This window comes from Aptenodytes patagonicus, chromosome 2, assembly GCF_965638725.1.
Source record: "Aptenodytes patagonicus chromosome 2, bAptPat1.pri.cur, whole genome shotgun sequence".
NCBI lineage: Eukaryota > Metazoa > Chordata > Aves > Sphenisciformes > Spheniscidae > Aptenodytes > Aptenodytes patagonicus.
Window position 1 is genome coordinate 81556179 of NC_134950.1, and position 23562 is coordinate 81579740.

Consider the following 23562-nt stretch of genomic DNA (forward strand, 5'->3'; position numbering starts at 1 on the left):
CCAACTTCGTAGCGGAAAACAGCTACTCCCATTCTAGCTGGTAGCATCTAGTTTTTATTTTAAACAAGACTGGACTATCCAAAACAGCTCAACCACTGTGTCATAAAACTTCCTAATAAATTTCACTATCTATAAAATGTTGATTAGACGTGCAGCATTCTGTAATAAAGTAATAAACCCCACAAAACCGCACCCTGCTGATTTACATTGTACATACAGAAAAAAGAGCCCAATATACAACTTCATGCTTTATTGTTGCATTATTGCCACACGACAGTTACAGAAAATTTCTTTTGCAATCATTTCAAGGTAACATCTGAACATCTCCTGTGCTTGTATGTTATTGTAACGTATTGTAAAAGTATCAACAACCAGGCAATCCAGATCACCGGTTACGATCCTTTATTTTGGGCAACATAAGGTTGCTTTGGTAAGGACACCTATGTATAAACACGGATACCTCCCAACAACATATAATATGCTTTCATACAGAGATATTTTCTAACCATATAGGAATTCCTGCACTCTAAAAGCTGCTAAAGCTATCTTGAGAGTCATACTCCATTGTACAAACTTACATGTCCAGCTAAGTAATCAAAGACAAAATTCAAGTATTGTCTATATATGCTGTATATATTGCATTAGCAACCAGGAGCAGCAGTTCGTAATTCAAAAGCATCCATGTTCCTAACTTTTAGTATTAGAATGGAAATGTAGTATTTCTTTCAGAAGATAGAAAAATGCATTTCTACCAGCTATTACTAGACACAGAATAGAGGTACCCAGCCCCGCCTAATCATGTGCTTCTACACTGAGGTACATTTGGTTTTCCACTGCAGTCAATGGAGTCCAGAGTGATCCAGCTCATCTTGAAAGACACTTCCATTTGGTCAAAGACGCCATACCTAAACTCTACCGACTGTCTTGACTACATCACCATTGACCACAGTTAGAGTCTAGACACTACTTCAGATATAGGCACAAGATTATCCAGCTCACTCTCAAGCCAGCAGCTACCAGTACCAAGCAACTGTGATGATCTGCTTCATCGCTGATGCAGCAGACTGACAGCTACTGGCTGCACCATCAACAAGATGCCAGCACTTTCTGTCCTGAATCTGCAAACATTCCTGCCAGCAAATTACCTCATGCAGATATTCCACGAGGCTCAACAATGCTACCCTTATGAATGAGTTACTCATGTGTGAATCACTTGTACGCTCATGAGTGGCTACGAACAAGGCCGCAGATGTACCGACATCAGAAGCAGAAAGTGTATTTTAAAAATAATGCATATTCCAATACAGAAAAATTCTTATAAACAATGCTTATTCCTTAAGGCAAGTACGGTTATGTAATTAAACTGAAAATAAGGACTGCATATACAGATTGTACATCTTTGCTTGGGTGTAGAATAAATATATCCATGCATACCCTTTGCAAAACATCATTTCCATTTCAAGCCTATGAAGAGATGGAAATGACAGGTCCCTTTCACCCACATGAAGTGAGTTATTCCACTTGTGGAATGGGCCGTATTTCACATGATTTTGTTGTTGTTGTTGTTTTAAAACAGCTACTCAAGGAATAATTATTTAATCTGGAGAAATTTTAAAAAATGGTATTTTTAAGACTCTCCTCACTGGTTTTTCTATACTATTTGATTTTAAACATCAATGAACTAGTAAAGCCCCAAATGACCCCAAACTTATCTCTGATTTGCTAGGTGAATGTTTGCAGCACTAGCTCCAGTACCCACTTTTTTGACGTTATTAGAAGTTTTATAAACCTAGAGGGTACTAAAAGCTGTACTGTATTTATACTAAGTTAAAAACAGAAGTACACTTTAAAAATGTAGGTCGAATGTTTTAAAAAAATTATTTTCCTGGGTTTTACAGAGATGAGTTGCAGGAGGAAAATGATAGAGCTAAGTGATTTTGAACTGTGTAATCAAAAGATTTAATTATGTGGCCAAAACTAATCTGATTGCTCTATTTGAAAAGTAACTTTTTTATTCCCTCATATCACTACTGTCCTTATTCACAATAAGAAGACTAGGAAAAAATATGATGCGCAACAGAGGCTGGGTCATACAGTTAAACACATTTACTAATGGTATCTCTTAATTTCAAACAGTGATCTCAAACTGTAAGTTAAAAAAAGAAAACAGATTTTGCACCAGTTTATTTTAAGTTTGATTCTGGAGGGTCCTGAGCTCCTTCAGCTTGCTATTGGAATTGAGAAATCATCACCTCATAAAAATACAGCCCCCCAGTGAGACCCATGAGGTCACAAATCAGTTGCCTACAGCAGCAGTATTCTTCTAACTGATTTCTCTCCCCTCTCCATACCCACAGACCTCCAAATGGAAGAACCTCAGCAAGACTGTGCAAGTGCAAAGGGGTGTAAAGAAGATCCAGCTGGATTTCTGCCCACTTGAGAATGTTTTTGGGTCCTTTTATCATCTCACTAGTTGAAATCAGAGGGCACAGCTACTGGGGTGTAACACCGTAGGATACTGAGGACTGCAAGGGTTCTACGTCACAAGACAACCACCGCTTTCTGTCTCAACACACACAATAAACTCCCTCCAGATAGTAAAGGTACCAGTACAAAAGGGCTATTCTTCCTTACTGGCTTAGCATAAAAACTACATTAACTATCTGCTATTGCGATGCCACAACTAAAAGTACAAGTTTTAAGCTCATTAATCATATTATACATACTAAAGTTTTATCTTGGCAATAAGGAAATCTTATTTAAAAAAACACCCTTGATCAGCAAATACTTAATAGAGAATTTCTATCCGAGATAACAACTGAACAATGTCTTCATTCTTATTAACCCTTAGGAATTAAAGTAGAAGAAACAGCGTATTATTTTAGAGGTAAATTTTACTAATTTGACAGTGTGAACCCTAAACGGTTTTCGCCTTCTCTTGAAAACTTATTCACTGACGGCAGTTTGGCTGAGATTTTGATGGAGAGCTCACTTGCGAGGCTGGTGGATGTGCTGTTTGACATGTTGCGGGTGAGGAAACTTTTCCACAGAAGGATGTGGTTTCTGATGAGCCACCTGAGCTGCAGCTGGAGGGAAGTCCTTATCACCCTGTTCAAAGAACACACCAGGAAAAACTTAAGAAATCTTAAAAGCATACTTTCCAGTTCAAGTGGATGTAAGTTTTTAAAAATGTGAAGAGCAGATGGAAAACAGTGTTGCATGTTACTCTGAAGTTCCCCTGTACACGTCCTATCTTGCCATTCTTTTAGCCAACTTCAAAATTTCACTTATGCAAGTTTCACTTCTTCCAATTACACACACCATCCAAGAACGCAGTATCTTAAAGTGACCCAAGGGAAAAAAAAAACCATTTCCTATCTCCAGTGCTTAATGGCTCCTCATGCTATGCCACTTTCACTGGCTCTGTACGGTCAGATCTCCTTGACCTATTTGATTTTCATAGAGCAATCAGAAAGAGGAGACTATTTCATAAACAAGGTAAGGCAGCGTGAAAAACTACCTGCACAAGGAAACCTACTGCAGGAATGCCAGTTCTGTGGGAAGAAAGGTAGGATCTAAAACTACTCGACTCAAATCTTAGGGGTGGCTGGCTTTTAAGTTTAACATGTTCTTTTAGCCAGGTCTGCTATTGTTAGTTCTCACGTGCTGCTGTTGGGCAGGCTCAGTTTAGGCTTAACCCTTACGCCACCTATTTACAACTGTCGTTTCTAGGGTCTGTCCCATGAGGTTTTCAAAAAGCAATGGGAAACAACTACTACCAGTGCTCAGTGACAGGGGGAAGAGAATAGCACCACAACTTCCCTCTTCAGAAACTGGGACAAACATACCACAAGCCAGAAACTCCCTGTATTCCATCGGCTCACGAGGTGACAACTTTACACAGAGGTATTTTGTTCAAAGCTGACATCTCTGATGGCCTGTTTCACACCTGACCCCATTTCAATCTACTCCAAATTCTTCCCTTCTGTTCTGACATAACTTTTTAATTTTGATCACTAGGTTAACTTTTTACATTTTTTCACTTTTTTCTCTACTCCAAGTTGCTTCCAGTTTTCAAAGATCTCCTCGGAGTTGACATTTTCTACCTTCTTTCCCCCTGATGCTGCTGTTTGCCTTTTCCACACGTCTCTGACCCCTCACACCTTGTTCTCTCAAACGGGTGATGTGAATGCAGCTCTTCTATGACTTGTGGGTACTGTAACAGTTGAACAGATGACAGAGTCAGTCTGTAAGTGTTAGCAGGAAATGCCTATCTTCAAATCAAAATACTGTAGAATAATTCAGGTTGGAAGGGACCTCAGGATGTCTCTAGCCCAACCTCCTGCTCAAAGCAGAGCTTGAGACCAACTTACTCAAGGTTTTTGTCCAGTCTGGTCTTGAAAACCTCTAATGACACAGATTGAATAGCCCCTCCAGGCAACCTGCTCCACTGCCTGAATGTCCTCACAGTGAAAGTTTATTTTTTTATGTCTAGTCAGGCCCTTCCATTTCAGTTTATGTCTGTTGTCTCTTGTCTGCCTACCACACACCACTCTGAACAGCCTGGCTCCATCTTCTTGATAACTTCCTTGTAGATGTGGGAAGGCTGTTGTTAGGTCCTCCCGAAACCATCTCTTTTCCATGCTAAACAAGGCCTGTTCCCTCAGCCTCTCCTCCCAGGGCATGTGCTCCAGCCCCTGACCACCTTGGTGGCCCTCCAGTGAACTCGTTCTGGTTTATCAATACCTTTCATACACTGGGGTGTCCAAAACTGGATGAACTATTCCATATGTGGTCTAAAGCATGCTGAGCAGAGGGGGATAATCCCTTCCTTCGATCTACCAGCTACTTTCCTGTTAATGCAGCCGAGGATACCGCTGGCCTTCTTGCTGTCCTGCATGTGGCTGGCTTGTGTCCAGCTGCTGCCTGCCATTCTTCCAGCCTGTCCAGGTCCCTCCGAGTAGCAGCCCTGCCCTCAAACTTACGAACTGTTCCTCTCAATTTGGTGCCATACACAAACCTGATGAGGAGCCTGCTGTCTGATAAAGACGTTAAACAGGACAGGTCACAGTGTATACACCTCCACTTGACACTGATGAGAACTATCAGGAAACGTGAAAATATAATTGAAAAATTACTCTGGGTTCAAAAAAAGCATTGCTAGGTTTTGTTTATCACATAGAGAGGAAATTTTGATACACGTTTGGGAGCTATAAAGTCTCAGAAAATCATAGAACAATTTTGCTCTTCATACATTAATAAATAAACCTGCAGCTGACAGCTTACTGAGGATAAGTATAGTACCCTATCAAGTAATTCATTAGTTAAAGAAGAGCTGAGTTACAAAATCAAGAAAATAGTTTCTTTCCATTTTGAATCTTTTGCATGCCTACTAAACTGGGGGCTTGTGTTTTTCATGTCTGAGATTTCCTACGTCACTCATAAAAATATCACTACCCTACAATTGCTGAAGTGCTATCAGAATTACTAAACATTAATGCAATAATTAGTTAGAAGTAATTAGGCATCTAAATGCCTAAATAGGTATCCACCTTGGTGCAGATGGAGGTCCAGGAAATACAGCAGTGCCTATCTACTACCCCTATGGGCTGGGGAAACTTGCATCAGCTCACTCTGTCCACCTACGTGATCTGATAGAACCACAGCATCTTACAGGTAAACCACCCCCTTGCACACCCCAGTGACGTAAGGCCATCATGGTAAAGGTACCCATCATGTAAAGCCACAATAAAAACCCTGTCACAACACACAAGGCATGAATTACTGATCACACGATTAACGGCTAGTTAATACTAATGATTTAGCTTATGGATTTCCAGGTCCTGCCTGCTGTTAAAATCCAGGGAATAACGCCTTGAATCCCAAGTACCTCAAGGCACATATGGCAGCTGAAACATGTATCTTCAAACACGCATCCTTACAGGCAGGACTGTCACTCCTCATCACAGATCAAGCTATAGCAGCAGACTTACATGCAACCGCTTTCAAGAAAATGAATGCAGTAATATCTAGCTTAGATATGAAAAGAAGATCCAATAAACTTAAAGTGCTAAAATTCAAAGTAAAACGGTGGAAGTAATTTCAATAAATAATTTCTATTTCACACAAAACCAAAATTTCAATTTCAAAGGGACTTAAATATACAAAACATAAAGCCTCTTCTCATAAAAAAGGGGAATGAAAAAGATTAATTTTGCTCTGATCAGTGATAATTCTGAAAAGCCTACAATCATTTTTCTACAATTGAAAGAAATTTAATGGTAATCTTACCCTAGCAATGACACCAGAGATGAACACCGTTGGTTTAGGTGGGCTGAAAAAAATAAGAGGGATTATTTGTACAAATTATTTAGAAGGTAAAAATGAAAAGTACATCACACATACAATGCAAAAAAAAGTGGCATTTTTGGCAATTAATGAATGTTTCAAACAGACAAGACAAATTTCCTCTTCAAATTACTATTGCCTTATTAGTACTTATTGCAACCAAGAACAGACCTGTAGGTTTTGGCTGCTATTACTTCACATTAATTGCTGGAGCAGTAAAAGGCTAGTCCAACAACACTCTGTTCCCTACTTAAAGCTGAGAGTCTTTGTTTGTTTGCATTGGTTTCTTAATCCTCAAATTTTCTATATAAGCTGCCAGCAGTACTTTAGGCTTAGTATATTTGTATTGCAGCAATGAAAACTGTAGTTGGACTAAACTTACTGCTGTGATGGAGAATAAAATAAAATTCAAGTTTATATCTGTCAATCAAATGGATTGAGCATCAGAAAAAACAACACTTTACTTTAAATGACAGATTTTCAAGCAGATATTTATCTACTCTGGTACATAGAAGGAGAATCATGTCTGCAATAAAACAAATGTTAAAAAACATAAAGCAAACTCTGCCCTGCTTTTTCATTTGCAGACCTCCATCCATGCCAATCAGAACAGACTCTCCCCAGGCAGAGTTCGACTCTGAAGCTTGGTCAGCATAAGGGATCAGTTTCCCTGGGCCACCGATCTATTGAACTGACCACCTCTACATGGAGGCCAAAGCGCAGCCACGTCTAACAGTTAACCTCTGGTGGTGGGCACTGCCACAGCGTCTAAATTATAAACACTCAGCAACTTCAGTGGTCTCCTGGGCAAGTAAAACTATACATCTGCATCGAGTCTGCAGAAGGATTGAGACCAGGAGCTCCAGAAGATCTCCACAATGGAGGTAATACTTCTGTAAGAAAACCATGTAACCTGAGGCATTGCAAAGGGAAGGAGGGTGTGGAGGTCAAGTTGTGCCTCCCTCTGAGCATGTCCATAATCAAGGACTCAGAGCAGGTGGTTCATTAATTGGACCATGAGAAGGGTCCCTACCCTGTGATGTTATGGCTGACAAGGTTGGAACAACACAAAGCAAACACAAATCAAATGATTTTTTTAGAGGAATGATACTGATTATTAAGATGCACTTTACAACTACGCAGCTTGTAAAGATTTATTAATATGATGTTACGTGAAGTTAAGGTAACAAGCAGCACAGTATTAGACCGTGATATAATGGTCTCATAAATATTGCCTGAGCCCTGTTTAAGTCATAGTATTGCTACACAGTCTCTGAACACCCTCATTATTTAACAAGACTCATCATCCCTTCGAGAAATTTTTTAAAAGTCAGAAAGACAGGATTAGAAAAAAGGAGAATGGAAGGAAGTTCTGCTCTAAAATACCTCCATTTAAGAGTACCAGTGATATTTCCTGCAATGAGAAAGAATATTTTGATGCTGTATTAGACTTCTTCAATCTAATTTTCTGATAAGAAGCAAAGATCAATAGGAAAACACTTTCATTTTATCCTAATTGTACTGAGCCAATTAGTATGTTAGTCTGCATGAGATTTCCTGGAAGCTGAATAACAAACTCAAAGAAATAACTCTGACTGAGAAAACACAGACGTACTGCAGTGGCTCAAGGTACCATTCATAAAATAACACCATGACATTATAAAGGAAATGAACAGTAAATGGAAAAAAAAAATGTGTGGCAAGTTATTTTTCAACTATACATGGAATCTGGCTTTAGTTACACTCAGAGAAACAGTTATTTGTTTGACATTGTATTATTAGCAATATTGGATAGTGAGAAATTCAAATCAGATGGATTTTTTCCTTATATTCTTACTATGACCTTTCAGTGTTCACTATGCTTGGATGATGCATGAAATTCAAATCAACATTTCCCAAAAAGAGCCTGTATTTGCTGAACGTGCTACGGCTTGTCCGTCTACCACCAGACTGTATTATCTGCTGTCTGTTCCATACTTCTTGCTTTAAAAACAAGTTAAATGCTCCATGGTTTTGGCCAAAAATGACAACTGGAAGGAGTCTCTAGCATAATGGCTGTTTCAAACACAGCTTTTCCCGCTGCAAATCGTAAAAGTCGTCTCAGAAACCCTGGTCTCCTGTTCAAAATGTCATGCTATTAATATTCAAAGGACCTGAGCTTGCAAGTGCCAAGTTCCCTGGCTATGCAATAAAGCTGGATAAAGTTAGAATATTTGGTACATTTTCATACTTAGTTTTACTTAGTTGTATGTTCTTTTGCTTAAGGAATTAGGCTGAAGATCCTGTAAGAATCACTTTCAGAATCAGTTAAGCTAAAAATCCAGCCTGAGTTTCATGTTTCAGGTAGTACCGCAGGCAGTATTGCAGAATTAGCTAGCATATCTTTATAAAGAAGACAAAAATCAGCAATACCATTTTCCTGGTAAAAACTATATCCTTCAGATATAAAGCATTTATCTTGAACTCTATCATGAAATAACATATTTAGCCTTGTCTGTATGCAATGGGTTCTGGGACTGTCTTCAGTTGCACTGTCTTAGGAACAGGACACTAATTAGGACTATCCCGCGGGTGCATGGTAGGCACCAAAACACCTCATACTAACTCACCTAAGGTTAATGTGGAACATTTTAGGATACCACAGGGCAATTCACTGACACACGGGGAACAATCTAATGGGAAACCAGAGTTGTAAAAATGTATCTACATCCAGGTGCAGCTGGAACAGATTTGTCCTCAACTTTCACCCTTGTTCGTCCTCTCCACAGCTTTTTGATTGGACTCTTCTTGTGTTATGCTAGATTTCCAGCTTCTAAACAGAAGAATTAATGGGAACACTGACGTGGCTTCCAGCTTGAGCACCTCTACTCTCCACCCACAAAGATCTTCTACAGAAGTGCCGGTGTTCATTTTTGGCTGACCCGAGTTCCCACATTCGGCTGCGGGCGCACACTGTAATGAGGCTTCACCTCTCTACTTAACTGATTACAAAGGCAAAATGCTTTGTAATGGAAGCATTGAAATTAAATGCTCCTATGGAAGACACACCAACCTATTAGGAAGCTCATTTTCATGCATTAATTATTCCCTAGCACGGAAAAAGACAAAAAGCTGGCCAGAAACGTGAATGACTGAGTGTGTATTTATGTTCTATGTTAAAGACGCTGGCTTTCCCTCCATTTTTACTAGATTACATTGTCCCGGAAAAGATCTTTAAAAATTTAGTATTATCAGTTATCTTTGATGATCTATAGAACCAGAACCAGGCCAGAGCATATATAATCACACAACTATACTAATGAAGAATTCAATGGATCAGAGAAAGGCCTGGATAATCAGCCACTGATTCACGCTTTAATTTCATTCTTAATGAAATCTTTCTACAGATGAACTTCTTCGCAATAAATTCAATTTCTACTGCCAGACTATCGGCTTTTGCAGACCCAGATTAGCTGCCAGGACCATAACTCCGTAATTGCACTCTGGGACATCTACTGGGATTGCAGTGTTGCAACAGCACTCATTATCTTTCCCAAGAACCTACCGAAAATAGAAACAAAAATGGAGAATAGGCATAGGCTATCATCGCTACATTTGTAAAACACTTTCAAGTGCTTTAAATTCTATTGGTGTTTTATGCAAAGTACAACCTACATTTCTAGCATTTTGTAAGCTGTGATGGTTGCTTTGAGGATATACTTAATCTGATGAAAATTGGTTTGACAGATGTTGTTTTGAAGATGCAGCATTCCTTTGTCTAGGCGTCAGTAAACAAGAAAGCAAAAAAATACTACTTTCTGACAAAAACTGACTTTGTTTATACACATATGTGCTTTACAGCTTCTTAACGCGCACATTTATTTAAAGTTAAATAATAGCCACAGCCGATATTGTGTAAGGAATACAACGGCGTGTTTGCCAAGACTGCTTAGAGTGTGTGTCAATACTTTCAGAGCAAATCCTTATTTTATTATAACATATGGAGGAAAAAAAACCCACATCTGTTAAGATCTGAGTGTTCAAAGAACTTACCCTGATTTTACATGTGCGATGCTGCTAAGAACTGCACCTGTTTAACATCAGACTCTCTACTGGATTCATTTATCCTGATTGTATTCAAATAAAATAAAGATTTCTATTATTTCATAATACTTAGCTTAAATAAGATCTTTATCTGACATCGCAAGTAAATCACAAAGAAGATGGAATACTTGGAAAGATCATTAACTGGATGAAATGAGGCAGTAATAATACTAAAATCTTATGCCTTCACCTTAGAGGGATTAGTTGAACTGAAGTCTGACAGACATACTGTAAAGAGAAACACAGTGACATTGGAATTACTGTGAAATCTCCTACAGGCCACAGAACGTACATAGGGCAGATGAGTATTTATCCAACTCCATTTAAAATAGAGAAACTGAATAAATTAGTTTTCTAAGTTAACAGGGAATTTTATAGTTATTAACTATATCTATCTATGTATGCAGTGTAGGCACACACACACACGTGCAGAGGCTATGTATGTATACATATATAGATTACACAGATTCACAGCTGTTTAAGAGTGGTCCCAAATGCAGAAAAGAGCGCAGCATGTTCCCACAGCTGTGCAGGGGGTGAATGCCTGCAGCCACTCTCCTGTTTGCAGCATCTGAATTGCCTACCGCACCGTAACCTGATGGGATGGATCTGAATCTGATGCCGGTTTCCAGTGGCAGGTTGAATGGCAGATCCGATCTGGAGGAAGGACTATGAGCATCGCTCACAGCGTGATCCAAAACAAAAGCCTACGTTTAGAGTTGACTAACCAGGAAAGAGAGCCACGCATATGCGTCATTCCTTTCCACATGAACTATAAAAGATCCTGAAAGGGGAAATGGGTCTTACTGCAGCCAGTAAGACAGTGTAGAAGGCTAGTGCTCCATGTTCACTGGTGATCAGAAAACTCAAAACAACATGCTAAGACAAATAAAGAATAAGAAAAAGCAATGGTAAAAATAGTACCTCACAGTATACCTCATTTAAAATACTCTATTCAGTCCAGGAACACCATGAAACACTAGGAACACAGTAAAGAACGAGAGCAGAAATAAAGATGGAAAAAACAGCTGAGAGAGCATAGAGAACCTTCTATATGAGGAAAGAGCTAAGAACTATTTGCATACAGTATACAAAAGAGTGAAGACTATTGTTCCCATTTACCTACTTTATAGTATAAAGTAGAAGACATACATTTGAATCTAATAATAGCAGATACCTTTAAGATACCATAGAATTAAATGCAGAACCTCCTGCAAATAAGGCAACATCAAGATCAAGAGTTTAGTGAGATTCAAAACCAGAATTAGATATTTATATGACGCAAACCCATTCATATCAGTCAGATTAGAAATGTGTAAAAGTTCTATGAATGCTGATGCTCCAGGGCTCAAGTTATCCTTAAACTGATCAGGACTACAAAGAAATCTCTTCTGTGCAGAGGTTAAACTTTGATCTGTCATTACCCTTTCTGCCTTCAATTAAACATCGTAAGAGATTATTTTCCCAATACATCTGATTCATCCAAAATTCACCTACATACTGTAAAACAGGGTACAAGCACAGTCTCACGATTCCCAATATGCCAATATCTAAAAGAGGTTAGCCTACTTTAAAAAAGACAGAACTACACAGATGCAAGGCTTTTGTCAGGCTAGAAGATTTTTTTTGTCAAAATAGGAAGAAAAATGTTAAATACTTTAAAGCTACGTTAAACTAATCTTCTAAATGGGAATGATTCATATTTGTCTTTTCATACTCGTGGGAATTAATGATATGTCTTATCACTGGCAATCACCTTTTGCTGCTTAAGTGGGCCTGGCAAACAGACATATGAAATATATAAATAATAGCATGATGTGTTTTTCAAAGACTTCGGAACCACAAATCATGTTCTAATTTTTAACTACCAAAGAGTAACGGTGGAGTTTGTAATTTGGTATTTCCTTCCTTTAATCAAATCATCCAGTGGCATGTACTGCGACTCATAGTTGGCCTCTAGCTGTGCAAAGCAAAGGAGAAATTCCCGCGATAGGCTGCGAACTGAAGAAGCACCTATGCAGAACCCGGAGCTGTGCCCAACTCCCTGAACCACCGGGCAAAGGCAGCGCGCAGACAGCACACACCTTGCCCCTCCAGCACCCCAAAACAGCAGGGACTTGAAAAGTGAGCAGAACCTTCTACTGAGCAGCTTGCCCTTTATTTCCTCTTGCTCATTTCTAAATAAATATATCATTCACTCTTGTTAACATGTTGCTTAGGTAAGCAAAATGGAAAACATATATGAAACAGTATGATCTGCAGTTACCCATCGATCCCCCAACTGTTCCCTAATTAAAGCAAGTTCTGCTATTTTATACCTTGTCCTGGCATGATATTCATTCCACAAACAGAAAGTTCTCCAAATATTCTGAGCAGAATTTCATCTTCAGTCAACAAAACTTCAGACTTTAATCCTGCTCTTATCTTTCTGGAATTAGAAGCATTTTGGCCAGTTGTTTAAACCATCCAGCTTAATCTTCAAGGTGGCTTGGGAATTCATATTTTCTGGTTATGAAACATGAAAGCTAACTAGCCTTAGTTTCAGTCTAATGCCTCTTTAAAGATGTCCAGATACTTCTTTATAGGGCTGCTTATTTGAATTTACATAGTTGCCTTTGATTTTGGCATTGTCTGTGAAAATAAATTCCAAGATGATTAAAAACACACTGAGATGATTAAAACCACATTTCTCAGCAACAGAGTAAAACTAACAAGCACACTGCTCATCAGCTTGCCTGAAATACTTTCTCATTGGTTATAATACATTTAGGTTATTAATTTTCTGGACAGAAAAGCAATAATTAGTCTGACTGACTACCAGAGGGAAATACTGTAGCTGATTGCACGGGGACATACAGTATCTGATATGCTATGATAATTTATCCTGTTGAGGTCATTTATTTATCTGCCATAGCTTTCAAACCTTTATGATCACCCACAGGATGGCACTGTTGAACCTCTAAGTATCGTGTACAGTAAGTAGGGAACAACCTCAAAGAAATCCAGGTGCTGTGGCAAACACTAAAACAAGTAAAAAGCAGTACTTCCCCTTGACACCAAGTCTTGATGAAATGCAGTACGTATATACACACACACACACAAATTCATACACATACCTACAGACACTACTTTTGGAAAACAATTTTCTTGTTCCTGTGTGTCAGTCTGTGCCCCAGTATACCCCATGAGATAGCTTCCACTCTGCTAAATTGTTCCTCTTCCTATGCAGGCAAAATTAATGTGCTTGAAGGAAGAACTCGGTGCACTATCAGGAAATTTTAATAACTATTTGTTTTGCTATTCACATACAAGCAAATTAAGTGTCCTGACCTTTTAATGAGGTGGTAAATCACTGGCCATTATATTTAATAGCAACTGATTGACATTCATTGTTCTTACATTCACTGTCAACGTATTGCAGCATATGGCCTGATTAATCTCAGCAGCCTCTCATTCATCTTTGGTTTTAGTGCATGTGTTAGCCATAGAAGAAAATTATTTAAGAAAGATATCCACCATCTCTTTATCTATATTGTTGTACATGACATTGCTATCAGACAGTAAATTTCTCTTTCATGCCTTCTTCTGATCGCAAAATGAAGACTTAAGTATTTCACCTTTTCTATAGACTCAGAGGATTTAGAAATAGCCCGTAATTCTCCAACTGTTGGTTCATTTATTAGGGTTCAGCCCTGTTATCGCAGGATCTACATTAGCTCTTAGTGAACATCAATGACAAACTTCTCACTGGCAGCAATGGCAGCATTAGCCCACTAAATATCTGTAGCCACTTAACTGTGGAAAAACGAGAGCTATGAAAACTGACATAAAGCAAGCAGTACTTAAATGGTGACACAACTCAAAGAAAACTCTAAAATAAGGAATGAAGTAGAGTAGACTTTAAGCATTTGCAAAATGGCCAGCAAAGGCCATGGTGAAAGGGGAGAGAGGACCAAGTCTTCCATGTATTAGTCAAGTGCTGAAGTGTATCCCCGTGCATGTTCCCATGACAGTAACACACTTCCGAGAATATCATGACCATGGGCCTGCACTGCAGTGTCTCAGCTAGAGAGACACATCAGCCAGTTGCAGCACTGCTGTAGCTCCTCCATCTCCCAACACATGAAAGACAGAGTGGAACTGGAAAAATGGCATGACATTGTACTAGGAATACACGATGTCAGTGCACAGAAGGTAGAAGCTAATGAGAAGGCAAAAATCTGCTCACTCCTGCCCAGGTGAATCTGTTTGTCTCAGAAACACACAGCAGTGGCCCAGAATTTCCCAACCTTTCCTGTTAGAGTTCGTACCTGAATCTTGCTTTCCAATGTCTCAAGCCATTAACTATTCAGTAGATGTGCACCTTTCACTTTCCTACTGCTTTGAGCAATTGCAATATCGTTTCTTAGTACCCCAAACTACACGATAAAGGGTGTTGTGGAAGGTCATGAAGACATTCTGGCAGTATCAGATCCCATGCTGAAGACTGTGTGAGCTGGCTGTATTGGCCAGGAACTTGCTTTAGTTCAAACCCTGCCAAAGTTACCGACACAATTCTCCCTATTCTCCATTGGCAAGTGGCATTTCTAAAGCCATAAATCTTGTCATAGGAGTAAGAGACCAGTAAATCCTGGAACCTAGAATTCCTCTTAATTCAGACATAGAAAACAAAGAAAACATTCTTTAAGTATGCAATCTTGTATTTAGAGCTCATAAAGGAGCAACAGAAGACAGAATTAAAAAATATGTTCAACTTAACAGTTTACTTTTAATAGTAAGAAACCACCTAACCCCTAATCAACTTAGCCCAGCTAGGTTTTTAATGTGACAAAAGACAAGGAACAAAGTTCTCTAAAAGGGATTTAGACAAGGGTGCATCTTTGTTTAAATGAACTTGGAGAAATTTAATTTCTCCACAGAGAAACTGACCTCCGTTGACCTGAGAGGAAGCAACCACTTCATTCCTCTACTACCATTACTACGCCTGCTGCTGAGCTGTGGCGGTCAGAAAGGCAGCATCTTCATTTTCCATCTCGAAACATCCAGTCACCTGAATGCAATCAGAACAGGCTGTTTTCTTCCTTCCATGTTTATCTTAAGGGTTTAATCCAGAAGGTCAACATCAGATATTACTACAATCATCTGCAAAACTTCCACTAATATGAATGGGACTGGAACTTGGTACCAAGAAAATACACAGAAAATGGCCTTGAAGAAATCAATAGCAATGGGATTCAAAGCATTACAATCTGAAGGATTTCAAGAGGAGTTCTTGGATGGTAAGCTTTCACTGAGTGTGAAGTAAATGTCTAGCTTTTTTAAGTGATAATAAAAGCCATGACAATGCAAATGGGTAACAGATCAATGTGCTGTTACATCTGAGTATAGTTCTATAGTAGTACCCATTCATTTCAATGGGATGTAGAAAACTTAAAGCAACTACAAACTCCTGAATGTCAATACCACTAGTGATTTTTCTGTTAATCTAACAAAAACAACTGCTAATTTTCTAGTTCAGTCTGTTAGATCTGTCAAGTCCTTGTGCTCCATTTGTTTGAATGGCTTTTAATTGCTTTAATAATAGCTAAAGCAGTTCATTTCCTTAAAGGAGTACTATAGCACCTGCAAGATGGCAGCTAACCACTCGGCAACATTACCTTCTACCATACAGAACAGGGTTAGATTACATTTTTTCTGTTTGTGATGCACACATAACTTTGCTTCTTCACTTTGCTTCTAACAAGACAAATAGATCAGTCTCTCTGACGAATGAAAACAAAACAAGCATGCACGGTCTCAGCTGAGTTTACATTTATTAAGCAGCAGCAATACTGTTGGTACTTTATACTGGTAGTTTGTACTAGTATTTTATACTGGTAATTTCCATACAGAGCACAACAGAAAAGAAAAAAAAGACACTAAAAATGACTCATTTTACTTTATCCATATGTGGTGGCACAGTTCTGGCTAGAGTGCTGTCTAAAGTTATGTTTCTGTAGTTCTAGCTGAAGGGCACCCTCAGCAAGTACACAGTTTTTCCAAACCATCTGCCTAGTGGTAGTACCTCTGGCCACTGTCTGGATGTTATAACAAGTGACAATATAATAATAGGAGTTGACTTAAGAAATCATTAGCTTACCCACCTTTGAAATCAGGGACAATGGGCATCAGTAAAATTGTACTTCTTATTTCAGAAATAAAGTGTACGTATCTAAGTATCAATTTACATTAGATTAGCAAAAAAAATAATTTTTTTCTAAAGATTCCTCAATTCCTCTGTATGCTTCAAAAAGCCATTTCTGTCATCCTGTGTGTAGTTGGACATATAAACATTTTAATTAATAGCTTTTTATTTGCTAATGAACCAGGATATACCTTTTGTACAAGTCTATTAACATGCAAATGCAGAGGTGTCTCCTGATTCAGCAGGTCATTTTTACTCTATGTAGTTCAACAGTGTAATGGAGTGCCAGTACATCAGTGTGAAAATTAACAAAAACGTATGACACTGCAATCAGATTTTCAAACAATTAAAAAGTGGAAACAGTAATTGTCACAATAAGTGCAGGTTCTATCATACACACAACCAGGTGTGCACATTTTTAAATGCTATACTGCATGACTTTTCATAATGTGGTATGACTTACTGACAGCTTATTCTTTTCAGATTTTCACATTTTGAAGAAACATTTTGTAAATGAGACATCACCACCACAAAAATGTATTTCCCATTATTTATCTCCTGGTTCCATTACATTTTCTTATTTCCCTTCCCACCATTAAGACTCCCCAATCTGCTGGGACGTACAGCTAAACATCTGTGTAATGCTGACTCTTTATTTTAAGAATTCAGTATAAAACACATCCCCATTTAGTTTTCATTACAAAAGCAAGTGGTTAGAGGGAGCTCAAGATCTGCAGGAGCAGGAACCAGAGGGAATTTTTAATGGTGCTTTTTGGCAGAGGGTACAGGGGAAGTAATAATCCTGTCCTCACCATCCCCTCCACCTCTAGCTACCTCCCAACAGCCTCTTAGCGCCCAAGGGCTAGTTCCCAAACCAATAGATTTTCGGTTGTTTTTAAAAACCAACACATTAACTGTGCACAATGGCAAGTTAATCACCAAATGGTTTATTTTCTAAGGAGTGATGACTTTGGATAACATATCTCCAAAGCCGGTGCTTTCCTGAGAAAACACCTCTGTAACTTACAGCATAATCACTTCACATGTAAATGGAGAAGATCACGAATTTGGAACTTGTAGCAACCAAATTTTGCTGCAGGCTGGAGTGTAAGATGATGCACTGCCTGATTCAGCTGAACTCTTCTGAACTCACATGATCTTAGAAGCAGCTGAAAACCTCTGCAACGAGAAGTCTTAAAAATACTTCAGAGAAACTGCACCATTTTGGATCTTAACTTTCTTCTTTTTTTATCAAAGACTTAGGGAGGAAATTAAAGATATACCGGCCTGAGATTGCCAAGTCAAACACCAAGAAAGGATTCAAACGGTTAACCTGCTCGCATCAGGAAAACATACCATGAAAGAGTGTGAACAGTGAGAGACAGTAGACATCATACTGATAGAAATACATGTATCTGAGAAAGGTCTCACACTCCATTAAGGCTCTAAATTCTGTATTGATAACTTGCAATACAGATAAATCTTAAAAATTGGGCACTAAAAAAAAATCTGTTTTCATTTAACTGAAAATTAGAGATATTATTTAAACTTGTTATTCAGATCAGACAAAAATTCTGAAACATGAAATAGTGAAGATCAATGGAAAGAAACAAAGCTAGATGTAACGATAATGTATTTTGGGAAACGGTGTCTATCTGCGGTCACTTCTCAGTCTCTTAGTGATTCCCAGAGCACCTACCACATGGTAGGTGCAAATCAAGTGGTGAAGCCGGACTACAACTCAGGCTGCTCCCAGACACATAATGCTGGTCCAGTGAATATCTACTCTCTGATGGGGGCTGGGAAAAAAACAAGCAGGTGGATTACTACAAGTTTTCGGTCACAACTTGATAGTTACATTTAAGAACCCAAAATAAGAACACGAGAAGCCGAATTTATACCCAATACATTTACTGCTTTTACTTGTAGTCACTTATAATGATAATCCTCCTTTCACATTATTTCCTGAGATGACATTTGATAAAGTGTTACGTGCAAACTTTTAACCAGCAAACAAGTTTGCACGGTCCTTTCATGTCAAATACCTACCCATTCATTTTGAGTTTATCACCATGAAAAAAGCAAAAAGGCCAGGTGTAAAGAGAACATCCTTAATTTATCAAAAGGCCAAACCATTTTCTAATTTTCATCCTCTATATTTATGGCAAAATTTTGTATTAACCAATGTGGCATTCCTATTATTAACCTGCACTTTCAAGAGAGAAGACAGACCTCTTGTGTATACTTGCTCAGAATGCTTGCCACTATGACATTAAAATTGACAGAAGGGTATTGGGCTCCCGTCATATTTATTTAAAATCTCTATATAGAAGAAACCCGTAGAGACATACTCTAGGCACCCAGATGACAGCAATGCTATTGCTCCAACATAACGGCCAGCTGCAAACTGAAGTTTAATTTCATTTTTGTCTATCAGAGGGATCTCTTCTAGCCACTTCCAGTTGCAAAGAGAAATTTCCACAAATTTTACAGCAGCGATCCTCATTCATTAGTGTAACACATCAAGGGAAGTAAAAAGTAAAAAATTATACAGGAGGTTTAATAAAGCTTGCTTTTTTCGTTTATGAAGCTCTGCTGTGAAGAACAGTAATGTTTCCTGATGCAACTCGAAGAGGATAATAGCACAATCCACAGTACAGAAAAAAACATGGTGCAATCATGCTACTTGATCTGCGAGTGGAAGTAAGAGGACAAGGACAGATAGCTCAAGAATTTTGTGAGTACTGGGCAGAAGTACAGTAGGAGAGGAAACTGTAGAGGCAAGGGGAGGGAAAGGATGGGGAAAGAGGAGGGGGAAAAAAGGAAGGAAAAAAAGGTGATCCTCTCCTTTGGCAGTACTACTGCATAAATATCAGGAAAAATTTCCTAAAACACAGTGGAAGTATAAGCTCCTGTGACAGGCCTAGATGACAGGGCAGAAGAGACATCCAGGGACACGCTTCATGTTACAAGAACTAGGCATCTTGCTTTGTAGACAATAATACTACTAGAGAAAGCGTATGAAAAGACAATTAAAAAATGCCGTTGATTTGCCCATGAAGTGCTTTGATGTAGTTACCGCAGGGTATCAGTAATGGCATGTTGCCACAGGCTTGCCACCTGATCCAGACAAAGTGCTCGGCTATGACCCTGTTAAGCGTACAAAGAAAGACAACACTGGTGTACAAATATTCTCTCTTCTCCCCCTTTTCTGTGTGCGTGGGCTAACTACAGTCGCATGTATGCAATCCCTCCCGACACATTTTATTGATGTCACGTGGAAAAAAGATCCAAGTGTTTTGTAGCCTATGCAGAGACAAGAAGCACTCTCATTCTCTTTCAAGAGAGCACCAAAAGACAGATTTGCAACTGCTATGAAAAGCACTGATAAACCATCAGCAGTAATGAACCACCAGGTATCTATGTATGAGTTCTGGTACCTCTATTTCCAGAACCCTAGTTTCCGTATAGACCACTGGAGGTCCTCAATCTTTTATGAATCAAAAGGTTACGACTTGAGCATTTGAAATAGGAAGCCCGCAACTGTCCACAGCAGAAGAAAAACGCACGGGAAATTGCCCAGTCTCTGTATCTGCTCTGTGCTGGCATGGTACAACCATGCTATGCGATAGAAATGATATACCTAGCATTGTGTCAAAGGGGGAGCCACGATCATCCGTGGAAGTAACAGAAGTCATGCTGATTTTAGTCTGCATTCGCTTTGCAGAGCTTCAAGTAACAGTAGGGTGTTAACGCAGAATGGAAACGCTACAGAAAACATGAGCTAAGCCAATTCACTATTAAGAAAGTCCACCCTGAAGTAATTCCTACCTGTCTTTCTCTAGGTCTCACAGACTGGCAAGCAACCTCTCATAACTTTCTCACCAACCAATCAACGTTCAGAAAGTCTCATTTTGATTTCACTTAGTGTTATCTCACTGTCACTCTTGGCATATGAAGCAATTTGATCAGCTGTTACCATTTCTTTTAGGTATGGTAATCTTGAGGAACAAATTAATTAAAAACTTAAATCAGGCTGACAGGTGTGACTATTCAGTGGTGGGTTTTTAATAGAAATGCATATTTAGAACTTCAGGAAGGCTTGTGATTATTTCAGGTAGGTCAGGTTTTGGATCAGATCAAAATATTAACATAGCCATGTGAAGATTAATTTGGTGGTGTTTATGTCCTTGGAAAATCTAAGGAAAACCTATTCAGTATCTCAGCTATTGTGCACATAATGCAACAGTTTCAAAAGCAGTTTGTAAACTTGAAGTCTGGGTATTTTCATTAATATAACCTGCTGCAATTTCCAAAGGGGTTAGGCATTCACAATTTCACTCGATTTAAACAGGAACACTGTACCTCTGAAAACCGAGTGAAGAGTCTCAAGTAGGGTACTTGCACTTGAGAAACCACTTCTGAATTTTCAGTAGAATGCATAACTTAGCCTGCATAACCACTGTCAAAGAAGCATGACAAAAGGGAAACATCTGATATAATCCTTGGGGAAAATGTGAAAAGAATTTGAGCATGAATGCACAGATTAAGCAGGACAGAGCAAAAGAGCTGGTTGTCTACCACATCATACATGATCTTGGTTTTTAGTCTATATAGCCTAATTTTCAATAGCTAACTGGTATTTTTCTATGAACAATTTGGTTGCAATGATAAGGAAATACAATATTGTGCAAAATGTGGATCTGACAGCCCAAAAGATCATAGTCCTTTTAAGTACAGAACAGGCATTGCAAGCACAGGCCAACTCAAACACCACTGCTAATGTGACCTTGTCCCTGGACCTGCACTTCAGTATCTTCCCTAGTGGTTTATCTGACCGCAGCTGAGGCTCTGTTAGCAGTGCCCATATGCCCATAAACAGACGCCAGGCCACAGATAACACTGTCATCACTAGAGTGATGCACTGGTTCAGTGCTCAGGGCAGGCTGTCTCTGGAGGTTCAGATGCCCATGGCAGTTTGCAGCACGTTTCACTCTGAAGATCACTGGTTTTTTTTTTCTTCCTTTGTGGAGCATGTCACTGCATATATATATATTTTGCACACAAAACGCACTCATCTGACACTGGCAGTCTGTTGATCAGAACTCAGATCAGACAGTTTGGACCAGTAAAGTGGTAGAGATAACCAAGACATGGTTCCTCGTTGTCCCACCAACCCAATTTGTAACATTTGGGAATGCCTGCATAAGGTGTTCCTCTGAAAAGGCTAGGTGGCTCTCCTGGATCACCCAGTCTCTAGTATGTGCTGCTTGGGTGGCTCCTCCCAGGCAGCGGCACAAAGGACAAGTGCTTCCTCTAAGACCACTCTTACTAAAGGTCTGTCACTACACTTTGGATTGATTTAAAATTGCTGTCTTGGATTATATCACTCCTTTATTCTAAGTCTCTTAAGTCTGCTCAGAGTATTGGAAACACTAATTCCTAACCTATTCCCTGGACATACTATTTACAGAGTTCATAAAACTGTCTTCAATGATTCTGCTTATTTTTGAGAACTAGAAGAGCCAAGTCTAAAAGACAAACAACACTGAAAAAATTAATAAAACAAATTACAGAACTGTAATTACAGAGCAGTCCACAACAGAACTGCAGAATGGTTGAGATTGGAAGGGACCTCTGGAGGTCATCTGATCCAAGCCCCTGCTCAAGCTGGGCCACCTAGAGCAGGCTGCCCAGGACCACATCCATACAGCTTTTGAGTATCTCCAAGCATCGAGACTCCACAACCTCTCTGGACAACCTGTGCCACTGCTCGGTCACCCTCACAGTAAAAAAAAGAAAAAAAAAGTGTTTCCTGTGTTTCAGTTTGCACCCATTGCCTCTGGTCCACTGAGAAGAGCCTGGCTCCCTCTTCTTTGCACCCTCCTTTCAGGTATTTATACTTATTGATAAGGTCTCCCTGAGCCTTCTCTTCTCCAGGCTAAACAGTCCCAGGTCTTTCAACCTCTCTTCATAGGAGAGATGCTCCAGTCTCTTCATCATCTTTGTGGTCCTTCACTGACTGGACTCCCTCCCATAGCTCCAACTCTCTCTCGTACTGAGGAGCCCAGAACTGGACACAATCCTCTGGCGTACCAGCCGCTCCTTCCAGTTTGGTGTCATCTGCAAACTTGCAGTGGGTACACTCTGCCCCATCACCCAGATCATTAATGAAGATGTTGAATAGGATTGGACCGGACCCAGTACTGCCCCGAGGGGGTACACTGCTAATTACTGGCTCCAACTAGACTTTGTGCCACTGATCACCACTCTCTGGGCCTTGCCATTCAGCCAGTTTTCAATCGACCTCTCTGTCTGCTCATCCAGCCCATACTTCATCATATCCTCTCTATGAACATCTTATGGCAGACAGCATTGAAAGTCTTACTGAAGTCTAGGTAGACAATATCCAAGACTCTCCCCTCGTCTACCAAGCCGATATTTTCATCACAAAGTTTATCAAGTTTGTCAAGCATGACTTCCCTTTGGTGAATCCATGCCAACTACTCTTATCACCTTCTTGTCCTTCTAGTGCCTGGAAATGGTTTCCAGGATCAGCTGCTCTATCACCTTCCCAGGGACTGAGGTGAGGCCTGTAGTTCCCTGGCTCCTCCTGACTGCCTTTTTTGAAGTGCTTATAAATTATAAATCCGTTATAAATTCCCAATTTATAATATTGGGAAAACATTGGGCATTTTCTTCTTTCCTTTGTTGAAAGAAATACAATTCTTACTCTAAGAGTTTCTCTTAGGTGCTTCAAGAAAACAAAAAAGCTACTATAAGAATGGGACTGAAATGTCAAAATTAGGAATAAGATATTTTCTTCTTCAAAAGATTTTATTTTCATTTAGCTTTTACCTTACCTGAATCTTTTAAGTGCCAAATATAGTTCCATATAGAGCAATCAGAACTTTTTAAGTTGAGATATATACATCGGATTATGCAGT

The 23562-nt window shown here is 39.2% G+C and overlaps 1 protein-coding gene across 1 annotated transcript in view; it reads right to left on the reverse strand.

Annotated features, from left to right (window-relative positions):
* Positions 1-235: 235 nt before the first annotated feature.
* DAP (death associated protein) overlaps positions 236-23562 on the reverse strand; it is a 62739-nt gene continuing 39412 nt past the window's right edge. Inside the window, exons 3-4 of the mRNA XM_076330341.1 lie at positions 6292-6334; positions 236-3108 (exon numbers count right to left, since the gene is read on the reverse strand). Of these exons, the coding sequence (XP_076186456.1) occupies positions 2989-3108; positions 6292-6334 (163 nt within the window). The 3' untranslated portion in view covers positions 236-2988. The remainder of the gene's footprint in view (positions 3109-6291; positions 6335-23562) is intronic.